This window comes from Poromitra crassiceps, assembly GCF_964638095.1.
Source record: "Poromitra crassiceps genome assembly, chromosome: 10".
In the NCBI taxonomy this organism is placed as follows: domain Eukaryota; kingdom Metazoa; phylum Chordata; class Actinopteri; order Beryciformes; family Melamphaidae; genus Poromitra; species Poromitra crassiceps.
Window position 1 is genome coordinate 35,556,283 of NC_139631.1, and position 14,922 is coordinate 35,571,204.

At 43.8% G+C, this 14,922-nt stretch overlaps 1 protein-coding gene across 1 annotated transcript in view; it reads right to left on the reverse strand.

Annotated features, from left to right (window-relative positions):
• The window catches only part of loxl2b (lysyl oxidase-like 2b), a gene marked incomplete at both ends in the record, with an annotated part of 54,158 nt that overhangs the window by 9,174 nt on the left and 30,062 nt on the right, over positions 1-14,922 (reverse strand). Inside the window, 3 exons of the mRNA XM_083643817.1 lie at positions 2,856-3,023; positions 4,220-4,371; positions 9,812-9,995. Coding sequence (XP_083499943.1) covers positions 2,856-3,023; positions 4,220-4,371; positions 9,812-9,995 — 504 coding nt within the window. The remainder of the gene's footprint in view (positions 1-2,855; positions 3,024-4,219; positions 4,372-9,811; positions 9,996-14,922) is intronic.

Here is a 14,922-nt window from a genome sequence, read left to right on the forward strand (position 1 = left end):
GGGACCGAACCATGCCTTCCGTCCCCTTAGTGGAGACCAGAACCTGACCAAAGAGCCCAGCCCACTGGCTGCTAATTAAAAACTCATTAACATTGATGGTCATTTACAGCCATAGGAGACCATGCATCGCTTTGGACATGCCTCATTCATTTCCATCCCAATCTGTTGACGGCCCCAGGAGAGCTCCATGAGCCCTCCCTTGGCTTGGGCCAGGGATGGGGACTTGGACTTGAGTCGCACTTAAGTTGCGCACGCAATGACTTGAGACTTGACTTGAGACTCATCCTTAAAATACTTGAGACTCAACTCAGACTCGAGATTTGTGACTCGTGAACTTTTTTTTGCATGAACATTAAGGAAACGTCTACTAATAATAATGTCAACATGCTAATAGATAAAGGAGTGAGGATAATACAGTACCATACTTTGACTTCCTTAGTTTTAGCTACGCAGTCTTCTAAGCAGACCAGATGACATGCAGCAGATGATAGAACGCTCATCCATAAGAGACTTGCGACTTGACTTGGACTTGAGACTTGACTTGGACTTGTGACCAAAGACTTGAGACTTGACTTGGACTTGTGACCAAAGATTTGAGACTTGACTTGGACTTGTGACCAAAGACTTGGGACTTGACTTGGACCTGTGACCAAAGACTTGAGACTTGACTTGGACTTGTGACCAAAGACTTGAGACTTGACTGAGTATAGCTCAAAGACTTGAGACTTGACTTGGACTTGCAAAATGACTTGTGAGTGCTTCAGGTTGTGTTCCAGCATCAGCTGGTAGAGGCATCAACTGAGGTAGAGGTGGCTCGTCTAATAACAGAAAGGCAAACTTTGTTCACACAACAATGTGCCAGTTATGGCTGGAGAGCTGTCGTGCAGAAACCTTGTATCTCCGAAAAAGCTATTTTTCACAAGGAAGAAAAAACATTCCCATTTTAACATAGTGTATTAGTACTGTAGTAATAACAACATTAATAACCAGTAATATAATTTTCGCTGAAGTACCTGAAACTTTCACAGGTTATTTTGGGGGTACTCACTAAATCCATTTATGGAAAGGGGGAAAAAAGGGGGGGGGCCGAATTGGAGATACAAGGTTTCCGCCCGACAGCGACGATATGAGCATTTGCATATGAACATCCGAGGGAAAGGCATGTTTGCTCTCCCTGTGATTCAAAAGGTGAACTGGGCCGAGTATAAAGATGGAAGTAATTCCTGCTGACATCAAAGACTGAGAAAGACAGGAGGAGGGAGAAGCCACTTAGCGGGTAGCTCCCAACTTAATCCTCATGAACGCATGATAGACCTGAATCCACATGAATGCCATTATAGACCTGCCAGATCAAAGCGGGAGTGGACTCTGATAGACCTGCCGGATCAAAGCAGGAGTGGACTGTGATAGACCTGGATACCTAGCAGCCTCCTGGATACGGGTCAAGGTGTGGTGGGATGAAAAGGGCACGGTGGCGCAGTGGTAAGCGCTGTCGCCTCCTAGCTGGAAGGTCCTGGGTTCGATTCCCACCTGGGACGCTGTGAGCGCTGAAGGAGTGTGTGCCCGTCCGCATGTCCTCGAGTGTCGTCAAAAGGGGCTTTCTGTGTGGAGTTTGCATGTTCTCCCCGTGCCCCCTGGGGGTTTCCTTCATATAGGAACCCCACACCAAAACATGCAATATCCTGGTCGCTGAAGTGGTGCCTCCTCTGGTTGTTAGGGGCGCCTGTTCGGAGGGAGGGGAACTCGTTGGAATAGCGTGATCCTCCCACGTGCTATGTCCTACCGGTGAAGCTTCCCCTGTCAGGTGAAAAGAAGCGGCTGGCTAACTGCCCATGTCTCGGAGGAAGCATGGAGCCAGTTTCGGCTCTCCCCAGATCGGCAGAGGGTGGAGCAGCAACCAGGGTAAATAAATTAAAATTAGCACTAACTGGGGATAAAAATGGGATAAAAAAAATCTGCCCAATCTGCTGCCCAATTGTGGAATGACCTTCCCGGTCCAGTCAGAAGAGCAACTGTCCTTTGTTCCGTTGTAGTTTGAAAAATCATCTCAAGTTTGGTTGCTTGTCATTTTTGGGAACATTGAAGCTCATTCTGTTTGTCATTTAAACTAAAGTAACTAAAAAGACAAGAATAGACTAAGATATTTTTAAATCAATACAAATGTGGCTATTTCTATGTTGAGTCATGGTCGCCCCTTCTACTCAGTCAGTCTTTCTAGCACAACCTAAGCTACCCAAGTGGCGCAGGAAAAACAGAACAGAGGAAAACAGAAGGTTTTTTCAACAAAGAATCAACTGTTGCTAGTGTCGCAATATTACCACTGCCTCCAAACTCAGCCCCAATGTGAAGGTAATGTATAGATACGATGGATTGCAAAGCGTGAATGTTACCCTTTGCTCACACCGTACGCCAAAGCCACGCTAAAGCCACGCTGAAGCTGAGCTCACGCTAAACCAGTCACACAAGAAGCACTCTCTTTTCCTCAGCGCCTCGCTCGGCGCGCCTTGGCCCCACCCACAACTTGCATTGATTTCATGCCTGGCAGCTTCAAAATAGAACAGAATCCTCAACAATCGCTTCAGCGCAGCTTCAGCGTGGCGTGGCGTGCGGCTGGTGTGAACGGTCTCGCCTGTTAACAAGGGCGCAGAAATGACACTGCATAGCTTCAGCGTGGCTTCAGCGTGGCTTCACCGTAGCTTCAGCGTGGCTTTGCCGTATGGTGTGAATGAATGCTTAGGGGGCCCCATGTTTGCCTTTGCCTCGGGCCTCCAAATCCCCAAGTCTGCCTAAGATATGCATATGCATATAGATGGCTGTCTCTGGTCAAGTAGAAGTGGGTTGTCTGTCTTATATACCTGGAAGAAGTTGCTGGCGAAGCCCAGGCCCAGCTGTCTGCAGACCACCATGGCCTCCATGGTCCCCCAGCCGTCGCTGCACACTGTGCCCCACACCAGAGAGCCATTTCTCTCCGCCAGCACCTCCACGCGGCCCTCGTAGGGGTTACGACCCCCACTCAGACGCAGCTATGTGCACAGGAACACAACAGAGACATAGAATTTAATTAGAATAATTATAGGATACAATTTAAATTATCCTCATGGGGGAATTTGGTCCCAATTTGCTCGCCCGCCCTGCAGCCCGCCCACTGCGCGTCGCAGACGCAGCTCGGCCGCTACTTATTCTGATAAACAATCATCAGTAATGTGGATATATTGACTAAGTGGGTAAAGGCAGATAATGCTATATAACAGTCCAGGAAAAAGACAACCAGGAAAATCTGTGAAATATCACCATATTACAATATCCAAAATCTAAGAAGATATCTAATCACGATACCAATATAATATGGATATATTGCCCAGCCCTAATTCACCCTATCAAATACATTCTATCCGACAGGGCCGCTGGAAGTCACTTTAAGCAGGGGGTGCTGGGAGGGAGGGACTTTTTTGACTTTTACTTTTTTTTTTACTTTTTCTTGCCATATTTAGAGAAATATCTCATTTTAAATTAACATTAGGATTATACTGTTGTGATGTAATTATTCAGTATTTTCTCCTTTTCTCACTCATTCAGAGCAAAGAGGGAGATATATAGCATGATGATAATGCTCTATATCTCCCTATTTGCTCTGAATACACCAGTTAACATGACACAGACTTAACATGATAGAAATATTATCAGCAAACTTAATGACTAGACTAATTATTCTGATCTGAATGGCAATGATTATATCAAGAAACATTGACTCCTCTCTTTGCTGTATAGTGGGAGGTGCATTTTTGAGTAGGCTATTAAAATAGCATGTCAAGTTCACGTTTCTTTATTGCCAGATTAAACAATTCGTATTGGTTGTTGGTTGGTTCAACACAACATATGCGCGCTTCTTCTTCTCTAGCCTACAAGCATGTAACTTCCTTGATTGTTATTGTTGATAATTCTATTTAAATAGGCTACATTTTCAGTATAGCAATAATGCAACCATTTTCCGACACATTCCCAAACAAGAAAGGAGCATAGTGCACTGCAAAATAATTAATTAACAAATTAATTACATTTGTGAAAAAAAAAAGAAAAAAAAAATCATCTCGCCACTAGGGGGTGCTGCAGCACCTGCAGCACCCGTACTTCCTGCGGCCCTGCTATCCGATGTAGATAACATAGAATGTGCAGGAGGGGAAATATTGCATTTTGTTTGTGTTTTCAGTTTGACACTCACTCGCTCCTGGAAGCCCATAGCGGGGACGTTGCACCTGACGGCCGCGTCCTCCTCGTGGCTGCAGTCAACAGACTCCTTGTTGAAGAAGCATTCGGTGATGGACTTCTCAAATCCAGAGCACTGCACCTCATTCATATGCACTGGGCCCATACCTTCAAACACACATGCAAGGAGACCTTTGGTTGTAAGGGACTGCTTTTTTTGCGTGAAAATGAGAAATGAAAGCATCTGCGAGAGAAAACTGCGAAATGTAATATTAGCGAAATATTCACGTTGAAGTGTCGAATGATGCCAACGGTTGATCAAACCAAAGATGAAGGGGTCAATGCTAATTAGTGAATTCAAGTAAATGAGAAAATGGGGACCGCACTCGAGGAATATCGTTTTAATTTTCTTTAGCAACAAAACGTTTTCGGCCGTCCGGCCTTCATCAGTGTGCAAACTTTGCATCAGTGTGCAAACTTTGCACACTGATGAAGGCCGGACGGCCGAAAACGTTTTGTTGCTAAAGAAAATTAAAACGATATTCCTCGAGTGCGGTCCCCATTTTCTCATTTACTTGTGACATTTCTACATTGGACTACGCACCTGCCTGAGCGCAGTGGTTACCTCCTCTACTTTAATTAGTGAATTCAAGACATCTTTACCTGCAATGACTTTTATTCATTGTTTTGCCTTCTCTGTTATGCTATATTTCTGTGTGCGGAACAAATAAATAATGAAATTAAACTAAGTGTGATGCTTTAGTTTTCTTATCTGGTTTTATGGATGCACAATAGTGGATGTTTTTTTTGTTTTTTTTGCCGATATCCGATATGTCAATATTTTCAAATGATTTTGGCTGATTGCCAATACCGATATATACGAGGGATCAGCCGAGAAGCATTTTGGTAAACAAACCGCGTCACTGGGTGGAAACGGCAATGGGACCCATAGAGCATGCGCTTGAGTGTCTGACTCTAGCCGGCTGACCCTGTTTACATTTTAAAAACTGCGACAGTTCACACAACTTTAACACGACATGCATATATTATACATCAAACTCTTGAGCCAATTCTGCTCTCACTCTGAATGTAAAAATATAAGCGATGTGATGTATAGTTTTTGAGATATTAACGTTTGTTTGGCACAACTCATACTAGTTAACTGCCGCGGGGTTCTGCATTTCTGCATGGCAGTGACGTCACGCTGATTCGTCCTATATGAAAGATCCCCCCCCGCCCCCCCACCTAATTTCAGACAACATCAAGTCTCTCTTGTAGTAGGATTATCACATTATTACGCCTACTCTCATCGTGATGGCCTGGCAGATGCAGACATAAATACAATGCTTTTCAAAATGTACACATTCACTGGGGAAAATAAGAAAACTACTTCAACTTCGGTCATGTAAAACATGGCATATTGTTTATTTATTTATTCATTTAAAGTATCGAACATTCGGCCATAATTAAAGCGTCATGTCATATCGGCAGAAATGTCCGTTTCGGGCCGATGTCAATATTTAATTTGGCCGATAACGACGACGTGCTGATATCATCGGGCATCCCTACCTGCCTTTCATTCTGCTGTTTTGAAAAGTGCTCCAGTATTCTTTTTCCACCTGACTTTTTTTCTTCCGGGAACACAGAGTAACAGAGAGCCGTTCACAGGAAATCATGAATCAAATGATGCATTTTCCAAAAGGGAGTCCCTAGCATTCCCTCCATCTCCACAGTTTCCATGTCCAATGTGCCATTATAATGGAATGTACTAAAATACAAGTCCCTGGTTGGGGATGTGAAAAGGATTCTGAAGAGTTCCTATTCAGAAGAAGCATGCAGGGTGGAATTCTTTCTGCCGGTTATGGCGATAAACGGCACGCGCCTAATTCAAAGAAAACATGCCATTTTCCACAGTGTGCCCTGATAAGAGGTGAGCCCAGGCCTTTAAACCTTTTATAAGCCAGTTAGCAGGTTTCTGCCGAGTGTCTAGTTTGAAGTAGGTCAGTGACACATTTAGACCTTCAGAACCCGCTTTGCTTTACCTGCTGTAAAAAGAAAAGATCTCCATGGCAACCAGTGCTATAACACTGCCGGTAGCTGTCTGGGAGGAAACTCCTCTCCTCAAGACCATAAAGTGGGACTGCTAGGAATGAAGGTCACCGTTAGGAAAAACCTCATGAATAAAATCGGATTTCTTTCCTTCGTTAGGTCCCTGTTGAACTGCCATGCCTGAAATCCATGTGCTAGTGACCTTCATAGGCCAGCTGAGGGACCATAAGTTGCCAATGCTAGTTTTTCTTTTTCCATTTCACATATCGCTCTACGATTCAAATTGCTGGTGGACGTGTTTGGCGAGCTTGTAGATGATTCACTCTTGGTTTCCTGATTAGGTCAGTTATGTCGTTTTACATTAGGTTACGTTTGTCGGGTGGCTTCTTCTTCAAAGTTATTTGTATTGCATTTCGCATCAAACCAGAATTACAGTTGCAATGATCAGGTAAAGGTTGTACAAATAAGGTCATCCCAAGTTCCCAACCCTCTCATTATTTGTTGGGTTCCTTTGTTGTAAATAAGCAAGTACCCAACTAAGCAATTATTATTTAAACTTCAGGGAATAACTTTGTTTCCAAAATGAATATAAAGCAATCTACTTCCAAATCGACATAATGGTTTCTAGCAGCTCGCTGTAATGGATTCTAACATTCACCTTCGGACACAATGTAACTGATCCTATTGCACTTAGACACAATGTAACTGATCCTATTAGACACAATGTAACTGATCCTATTGCACTTAGACACAATGTAACTGATCCTATTGCACTTAGACACAATGTAACTGATCCTATTGCACTTAGACACAATGTAACTGATCCTATTGCACTTAGACACAATGTAACTGATCCTATTAGACACAATGTAACTGATCCTATTGCACTTAAGCCAAACCACATTCTGCAGCAGGTCTGTGAGTTCATGTTCCTCTGGTCAGTCGGACTGTGGGCTGAAGTCAAAGAAAGGGATGGAATTACTGCCTGTGAAATGTTTGGGATATTTTCAAACCTAAACATTTGGTAAGCAGATGTACTGTTGCTACAGTCATACAGGAAACTCTCATCCCAGGCCATGCAGGCCAGGCACTGCATATCAATGGCTCCTCCAGTCCAACAGCAAAGTCTGTCACTCTGAGCCGATTGGCAGGAGACTTTCAGACCTACGGTGCATTGGGTTAGCCAGTCCAGGCTTTTGGATTGTTCCGTCCAAATACCCTTTTACTCTTACCATTTCCCCATACCCTTTTCTGTCTCTTGAGTGTATTCTCTGTTTGTGGATATCAAAATCCTGTGAGGATGCTAGACTAAAATGTGTTGGTGCGAGATACTCCGGACAAGATGTGTCAAGGTTTTGAATTAAACCTGACAGGTTTTGTTCCAAATTAGACAACAACCTGTCTTTCAAAATGATAAACAGCAGCACAGAATTCAAAGTATTCATGGTACCTTTTAAAGTATAGTAACTTTGTTTGACCATAGAATAACACTTGATTGAAAGGTGTTAAATGTATTTCTTCTCAAAATAGATATACTGTAGCATTTTGTTTTTCATGGAAGTCAACTGTATGCTGCTGGAGAAATGGGGAGTGGCAGGGGCCGCAGAGGTGAGAGAAGCTGCTGGCTGGTGACTGGAAAGTCACTGGTTTGAACAAAGATATTCTATTACTGTAGATGATTCACCGCAGGCTCCGCCAATTCTAACAAATGGTAGCAGCAAATCTCCCAAATGGTCACCTCTCCCCTGGAGTGTTGTGAGAGGACTGTGCCTGGTGACGCAGGGTTATAGTGCTGACCTAGCAAGCTAACTTGAAATAGAGATCGTGAGTTCCCAAACTCCACACAAACCACACATACAAACACAAAGCTGCCCCTTGTTAGCTCAATACAGTTGAAACTAAGATAGTCCATTGAAAAACAACATTTTCTATAGGCACAGATTTAGCTACTACATCAACAAACTTCAGCTTTAGCTAATCACTCCCTGCTAACGTGAGTTCCTGTTGCCAAGTCTCGCGAGAGTGTGTTGCTGAGATAGAGACAGGTCTTGAACAAGTTTAATTTTCTCCTGATCGGTCTGTCTGAAAAATGCCATTTTAGTGTCAGAATATTCAGAAGATATGTGGCTTCGGAGAACGGGCCGAATATTTACTTAAATGAATATAGGGGCGAAGGGATCTGTCATAATCTGAGATCACGTTGACTTTTCCCATTGACTCCAATAGACTCGGACCTACCAAAAATCTCTTAGTGGGCGTGTCCGTGGAAAGCCACCCAGCAAACATCGTCTTGACCGCGACGTCACCAGACGATAGAATTGTGGTTTGGCATCTACCATCTAAGTCTGACGTTCTCTCCACGTTCCTCCAAAGTAACGTTTAGACTGTCACTTCAAAACAAAAAATATTGATCTCATATTGCTTTGAAAACACCACATGTAGGTGTCTTTTGTGTTTTTGTTGAATAAAATGACATTGGATTGACAATTTACCTGTTGTGTGATCAGATAGACATGCACTCCATGTGCAATGACGACTTTTATTGAACGCCCTTTTCTTTTTTAATATGAAAACACGTTTATGTCATATAAGTGCAAGTGTCTCTTGCTATGGGCTTGTATTTATCACAAACTTCCTGAATCCTGTGGTATTGTCCCATTTCTCTTGCCGTAACTCAGTGTTGTGGGTTTTGGATTTGCTATGCTGTCTGCTAAAATGGTCAAGTCACGTTGGCTACATTATCGTAAATGATATAAATATACCTGTCTCATCGCTGGTTGAAATCAGCGAGGCAGCTAGCCTAGCGATGCAACTTCGGACCGTCGTGTCAAAATGCGAAGTTCTCAATGTTAAGTATCTCTATATAGGACCAAATCCGTAGTATTTCTAACTAATTCTGTGGCCTAGTGGATAAGAGACAGGACTCCGAAGCAAGCGCTGCAGGGTTGAATCCCTGACCCGGTCGTATTTTTTTTTCTTTCGATTTAGCAAAAATCGTTGAATCTGGAGGTACAGTAGGCTATCTGCAATGCTGCTGCATGCACACTGTGCAGTTTTGTATCTGAATATCTGAATATAGCCGTTGTGGGAGCGGCATATTCAAGGTTGTGGGGAAGTAGACGAATTACGTCGCTACTATTTCCATTTGAGATATACTTTTAGACCCTGACTAGATGTAGTGGTTTGACGTGCAGCAGACGGTCGTTATACGTGAAAATGTTTGTTGGGCATGGGCAAAACCCGTGTGCCAAAATGACAGGAAGTGAGTTGAAGTTGGGCCATCTTGCTTGAAATCCCATCGTCTTTGGTTTGAATCCCCCAATTTGTGGGAAATATGGGTGGGGAAAGTGAATGAGTCATGCTCAGCAGCTACTATCAATGTGCCCTATAGCAAGGCACTTAACCCTCCAACTACTTTAGTGTCCAACAGCAGCCAACTGTGGCTGTACATGAGCAGGTCCCGGGTGAGAATATGAAGCAGGGGCAGGAGCTGGAAAAAGAGCCCGTTGACTTTTTCGCTGGATAAACAAAGATTCAAATCTTTATAAAAATAGTGCACCTTGTCCAAGTCGACCTCCAGACAGGGCCTCCTTGGCGGTACCGAAGCCCAGCTCTCGACACACCACGGAGGCAGACAGTAGGCTCCAGTTGTCATCACATATGGTGCCCCACTCGCCGTTCTTCAACACCTCCACTCTGCCCTCGCCCACGATGGCCCCACCACGAAGGCGAACCAACGGTTGCTGGAGGGGGAAAAAAATTGCGGAGACAGAGATCTTTTGTAAAGGCTGAAACGTGCAAATACTAACGGAGAAAAACCCACATATTTAGCTCATTCTGCTTCAAGGAGGCCAACGCTTCCAAAAATAATACAGACAGCTGAATTGTGCGAGCTCAAGTTGGACGTCTCCCTCTGAGATGGTGGGAGGGAGAAACGCTGGTGAAGCAACAGACTGGGCGCCTCCATGTTTATAGTACGTGCTGGTTATGTGTGGTTCCCCCCATTAACTGTTTAGACAAATTGGAAGTGTTTAATTTTTACAAGTAAACACATTAGTGGCATAGTCTAATCTGATTTACTGCAATTTGTGTTCACAAAGTGCAGTCCCGACATCTTAATGTGTGGCCTTTGGGTTTGCGGATAGGTCTTTCCAACTACTATGCCTCTGCCATACTAACATAAGGTCTTTGTCATTTGAAAAGCATGGCACCTTCTCTTACAATATAATGGATAAAAAAAAGTATTTATGACTTGAAGTCCTTACTTGATAAAGAAAATAGAACATTTTAACAGACTGGACTGCCTCTATTTCACACACCAGGTAAAGATATTTTTCCAACAATAGCATTTTGAAATAGAACTATTCATATGATTAAAGCTTAAACCAACTTATAGTGAATATACAAATTAGATGGTAGCCTTCAGCAGTACGTAACACTTATAGCATTGCAGTTAGAAATACAGGACAGTGGTGGCCCAACGGGGAGAGAAGCGAGCTTGTGACCGGAAGGTCGTCGGTTCAATCCCCGGGACCAGCAGGATACATCTGGCTGGGGGAAGTGAAAAGGCAGTGCTTGCCCCTCCCTCATTACCACCACTGAGGTGTCCTTGAGCAAGGCCCTTAACCCCAACTGCTCCAGTGGAGCTTCTCAGTGGCCAGCAGATCAGGCTGTGGTTGTACTGGTTAGCTTCCAGGTATGAATGTGTGTGTGTGAATGTGAACAGGGCAGGGCGCTCCTGAAAAAGAGTGCATTGCTCTCTTAACATACTACAGAAATAAGGTGATGGATTCTAAATCTAAAAATTTACTTTATGGACTTTTAAGCCAGCTATTGTTTCCATATGATTTGATCATAGAGGAGATGTCGGTTCTTTTTTTATGTGAATATCTCCTTTCAGGACGGCCACGTCCAGCCCAGCCCAGCCCAGCCCAGCGCTGAGCTGAGCTGTGGAACGTGACAGAGTGCAGGCGAGCTCATACCTCCTATCTGCACATGTGGATGGACTCACACACAGACAAATTCCTGTAAGCTTAGTGGGGCTGTCAGAGGGGGGAACACAAACTAGCAATTGCATTTCTGGGATTTCTCTTCCTTGAATTCAATGCTTACACGGTCATTTATGGGCTGAGTGAGTTTCTTGGGCCCGTGGGACCTGTGAAAACCCCACTGTCAAACTTCCACGAGTGTCAGTGAGAAAAGAGGAATTCTTGTATTTTTATGTCATACTTTCTAAACTCCAGTAGGGGAATTAGCGTTTCCCTTTTCCCCTCCAGGGAGGTCAGCAACAGAGCAGCACCTCTGGTAGGGTTCAGGTTTAGATTCCCTCAAGATTTGTGTAAAGAAGACCATATAAGTCTGAATATCACGCTATTCACTAGTCATGTAAAGAAGATCATATCCAAATCAGAATTTCATGCTATTCACTAAGAAGATCGTATCCAAATCAGAATATCACTAGCCATGCACAATGAGTGGAAAGCTGAATAACAGGGCTGGTCAAAAACTGGTAGTAAAAAAAAAAATGTGTCCATTCAGAATGGCTGACATCATTGCCTCAAGATGCAGGCTTTGTGGCCAGCAGGGTAAGAGGGCTTTCCATGCTGGATTTCCAGATCAGACCAGAAAACCTTCTAATGATATAAATGTGCTTTATACAGTAAGGGTGTAGCCCTGATGCATTAGTCTCACAGCTGAAACTATTTGCGCTTGCAATTGGGGTGAAGTGGGGTTATTGCAGTACAGTAGTGCCCTTTTTATGGGCTGGTTTGCACCACAAGTTGATTTTCATAAATTCCGTAGAGTACATATACAGTAGCTCAAGCAAGATAGGGGTAGAAAATGCAAAAAAGAAACTGCCGTCACAGAATCTTGTATCTTTTGTATGGAGTTATTTTGTGTCTTTATCTTGCAATCAAATAGAAGAAGAAGAAAGAAGAAGAAAACAGAGCAAAACTTTCCACACTGCACTCCAAAAGAAATATTTCTGAGCAATACTAACTGTGGATGTTGCCAGGCTGTCACTCTGGACGAGACCGGCCAATAATAGAGACGTGTCTTACTGTACACCTTTCAGCATAGAGATTCAGCTTAACACGAGGGTCGCAGGTTCGCGGCCCCGTGTTACCTTCGGCTTGGTCGGGTGTCCATACAAGCAAGAAGATTGGCTGTGTCTGTGGGTGGGAAGCCGGATTGAGGGTATTTGCCCTGGTCGCTGCACTAGCGCTGCACTAGCGCCTCCACCTGGTCGGGGCGGAAGGGAAACTGGTGGGAATAGCGTGATCCTGCCAGTGAAGCTCCCCGCTGTCACTGTCAGGTGAAAAGAAGTGGCTGGCAACTGCGCATGTGTCGGGAGGAAGCATGGTGCTACGGCTCTCCTCAGATCGGCAGAGAGGGTGGAACAGCGACCGGGGCAGCAGGGGGAAATTGGCCAAGCACAATTGGGGAGAAAATGGGGCGGAAATCGACAAAAATAAAATAAAATAAAAAAAGTTTTGGATTACGTACATTTTTTATTCACATTTGCAAGCTTTGCTCTCGAATCAATTTTTGTTGCAGTGTGAAATGTTTTGCTCTCAAACCTATGGTTCTGTTTGATTGCATGATAAAGACACAAAAGTAACTCCATCAATTTGGACATGAAGTGTATCATTGCTCAAGGATACTTGAGAAGGGTGAATGTTTGCCGACCGTCTGAAAAAAGTTTGCCTGAAAAAAGTGCTTTCTGAAGAGATATGTTTTTCAACACCGCTCACCCGCCCACTCCCTCCCCCTGCTCCCGCACCTCCTGCCCTCAACATCTCCATTGTATCTGCATCAATCATGTCCCTCCTCAGCTAACCCTGAGACGACCATTCATCACTTTGATGACGTGTGTGTCTACAGCAGCTGCCTGTTCAGAGAGTGGCGCAGAGTGCTGCCCGAACGTCCCCGTTGGCTAATGTGTCTATAAGCAAAAGCTTTCATCAGCCGCCCTCCAGATTAAAGTCACTGAGCTGAGCAGGAGGCCGCTTTGTTTACCATTTGCCGTTTGTTGACCCCTTCAGCGGAAATCAGAAATATGTGACACGGTCTGGTGAAGGCCTCGGGCTAACAACAAGTAGGCAACCCTGAAATCACACAAATCAAGATAAAAGTTGTTCTTTTAGAGCGAGAGAGAAGAAAAACACTATTACGCAAGTTTAGCTGTTGAAGAACACACTCAATATAAAAACAACAGTTTTAGGATCACTAAATGCTTATTTGATAGCAAGCTATGCTTGTTCAGGGCAAACCAACTTCACCAACTTTCAGGGCGATTTTCTCTGAATGTTGCTTTTAGAAGTACACACGCATTCAAATAAGCATACCTTCTCCAACTATTTTCAGATTTCAATGTAACCATAGACCAGTCTGCATGTATACTAACTAGGGGTGTCAAAAATAATCGATTATAAGATGCATCGCGATGCCGCCATCGGTGTATGAATATCTGAGTGAATGTACCTACTCCTTGTAAAGTGCTTCACCATTTGAAGCCTAGAGTATGGGAGTGTGGCCGTCGCCATCTTGGGGTTCTTGCGCAGCTCGCACGAGACGACGCGAGACCAGCTCCGCCTGCTATTGGTCCGTGATCGGCAAGCTGCGCGATCACTGGACAGGTGACCTGTCAATCACACCCGAAATACAGTCTTTTCTATTGTCTATTTCACTATAAACGGGCGAGTTACGGTATATAAAAATGAACCCCGTACAGTTGTCATGAAAGGTGAAATGAACTATAGACCAAAACCACTTTTTTTTAAACCAGGCTGTAAACATGTTCAATCCTGCTGTAAAGTCTGGCATTTTTAACTTGGGGGTGAACTACAGCTTTTATTACTTCCGCATAGGCTTCATCTGTCCAAAACCCGAGCTTGCCGTCTGTGTGTATAACACATCATCAAGCTTAAAATTGGTACTTTCAGAATCTGTAAAAAAAAAAGTGAAAAATGACCTTGTCCTACCAGTCCCCTCTCACAGATGTCTCCTGCCAGCCCATCTACTGATGGCTGTGCTGCGTCATTATACTGAAGAGAAATACAGTCACACTGTTATTTCAGTGCAGTGAAAATGCCACGATGTTAAATGATTTTCCATGTATGAGTAGGACTCATTAAAGTGCCAGCTGGAAGGTAGCAGAGTAAAAAAAACTTTCCACTTTCCTCTGTGAGTGATGGTAAGACAATGTGACAATAGTCATCTAGTATTTTGTTTCACACTGGGGAAAAAGCATAAAATACTCCGAGGCTTTTCTCAAAACACAATTGATTCTTGTAATATTTGCGGTTGTTTGTGTTGTGATGATCATCGACTGGAGCTCATAATACCCAGGGCGGACTTAGTGATTTGGGGGCCCTGGGCAAAGTTAAGCATGGCCTCGCTGAATCCTACCCTTTCCCTGTTTCTTCCATGCGTTCTATACATTACTTTCAAGATGGGCTGGGCAAAATATTTATGCAAGAACCGTCCCCCCCCCCCCCCCCCCCACATGGGTAGCTGTGCCTTTTTTTTTTCTTATTTCACTTCTGTCATTTACTGATCACTGGCAAGGAAAATGAGCTTGAAGTCAAAAAGAGGGGTGTTCTTCAATAAGTGCATTTCTTATCGAATTAAAATGTGTTTACGTTAGTTATTTTCTTGTGTTTTGTT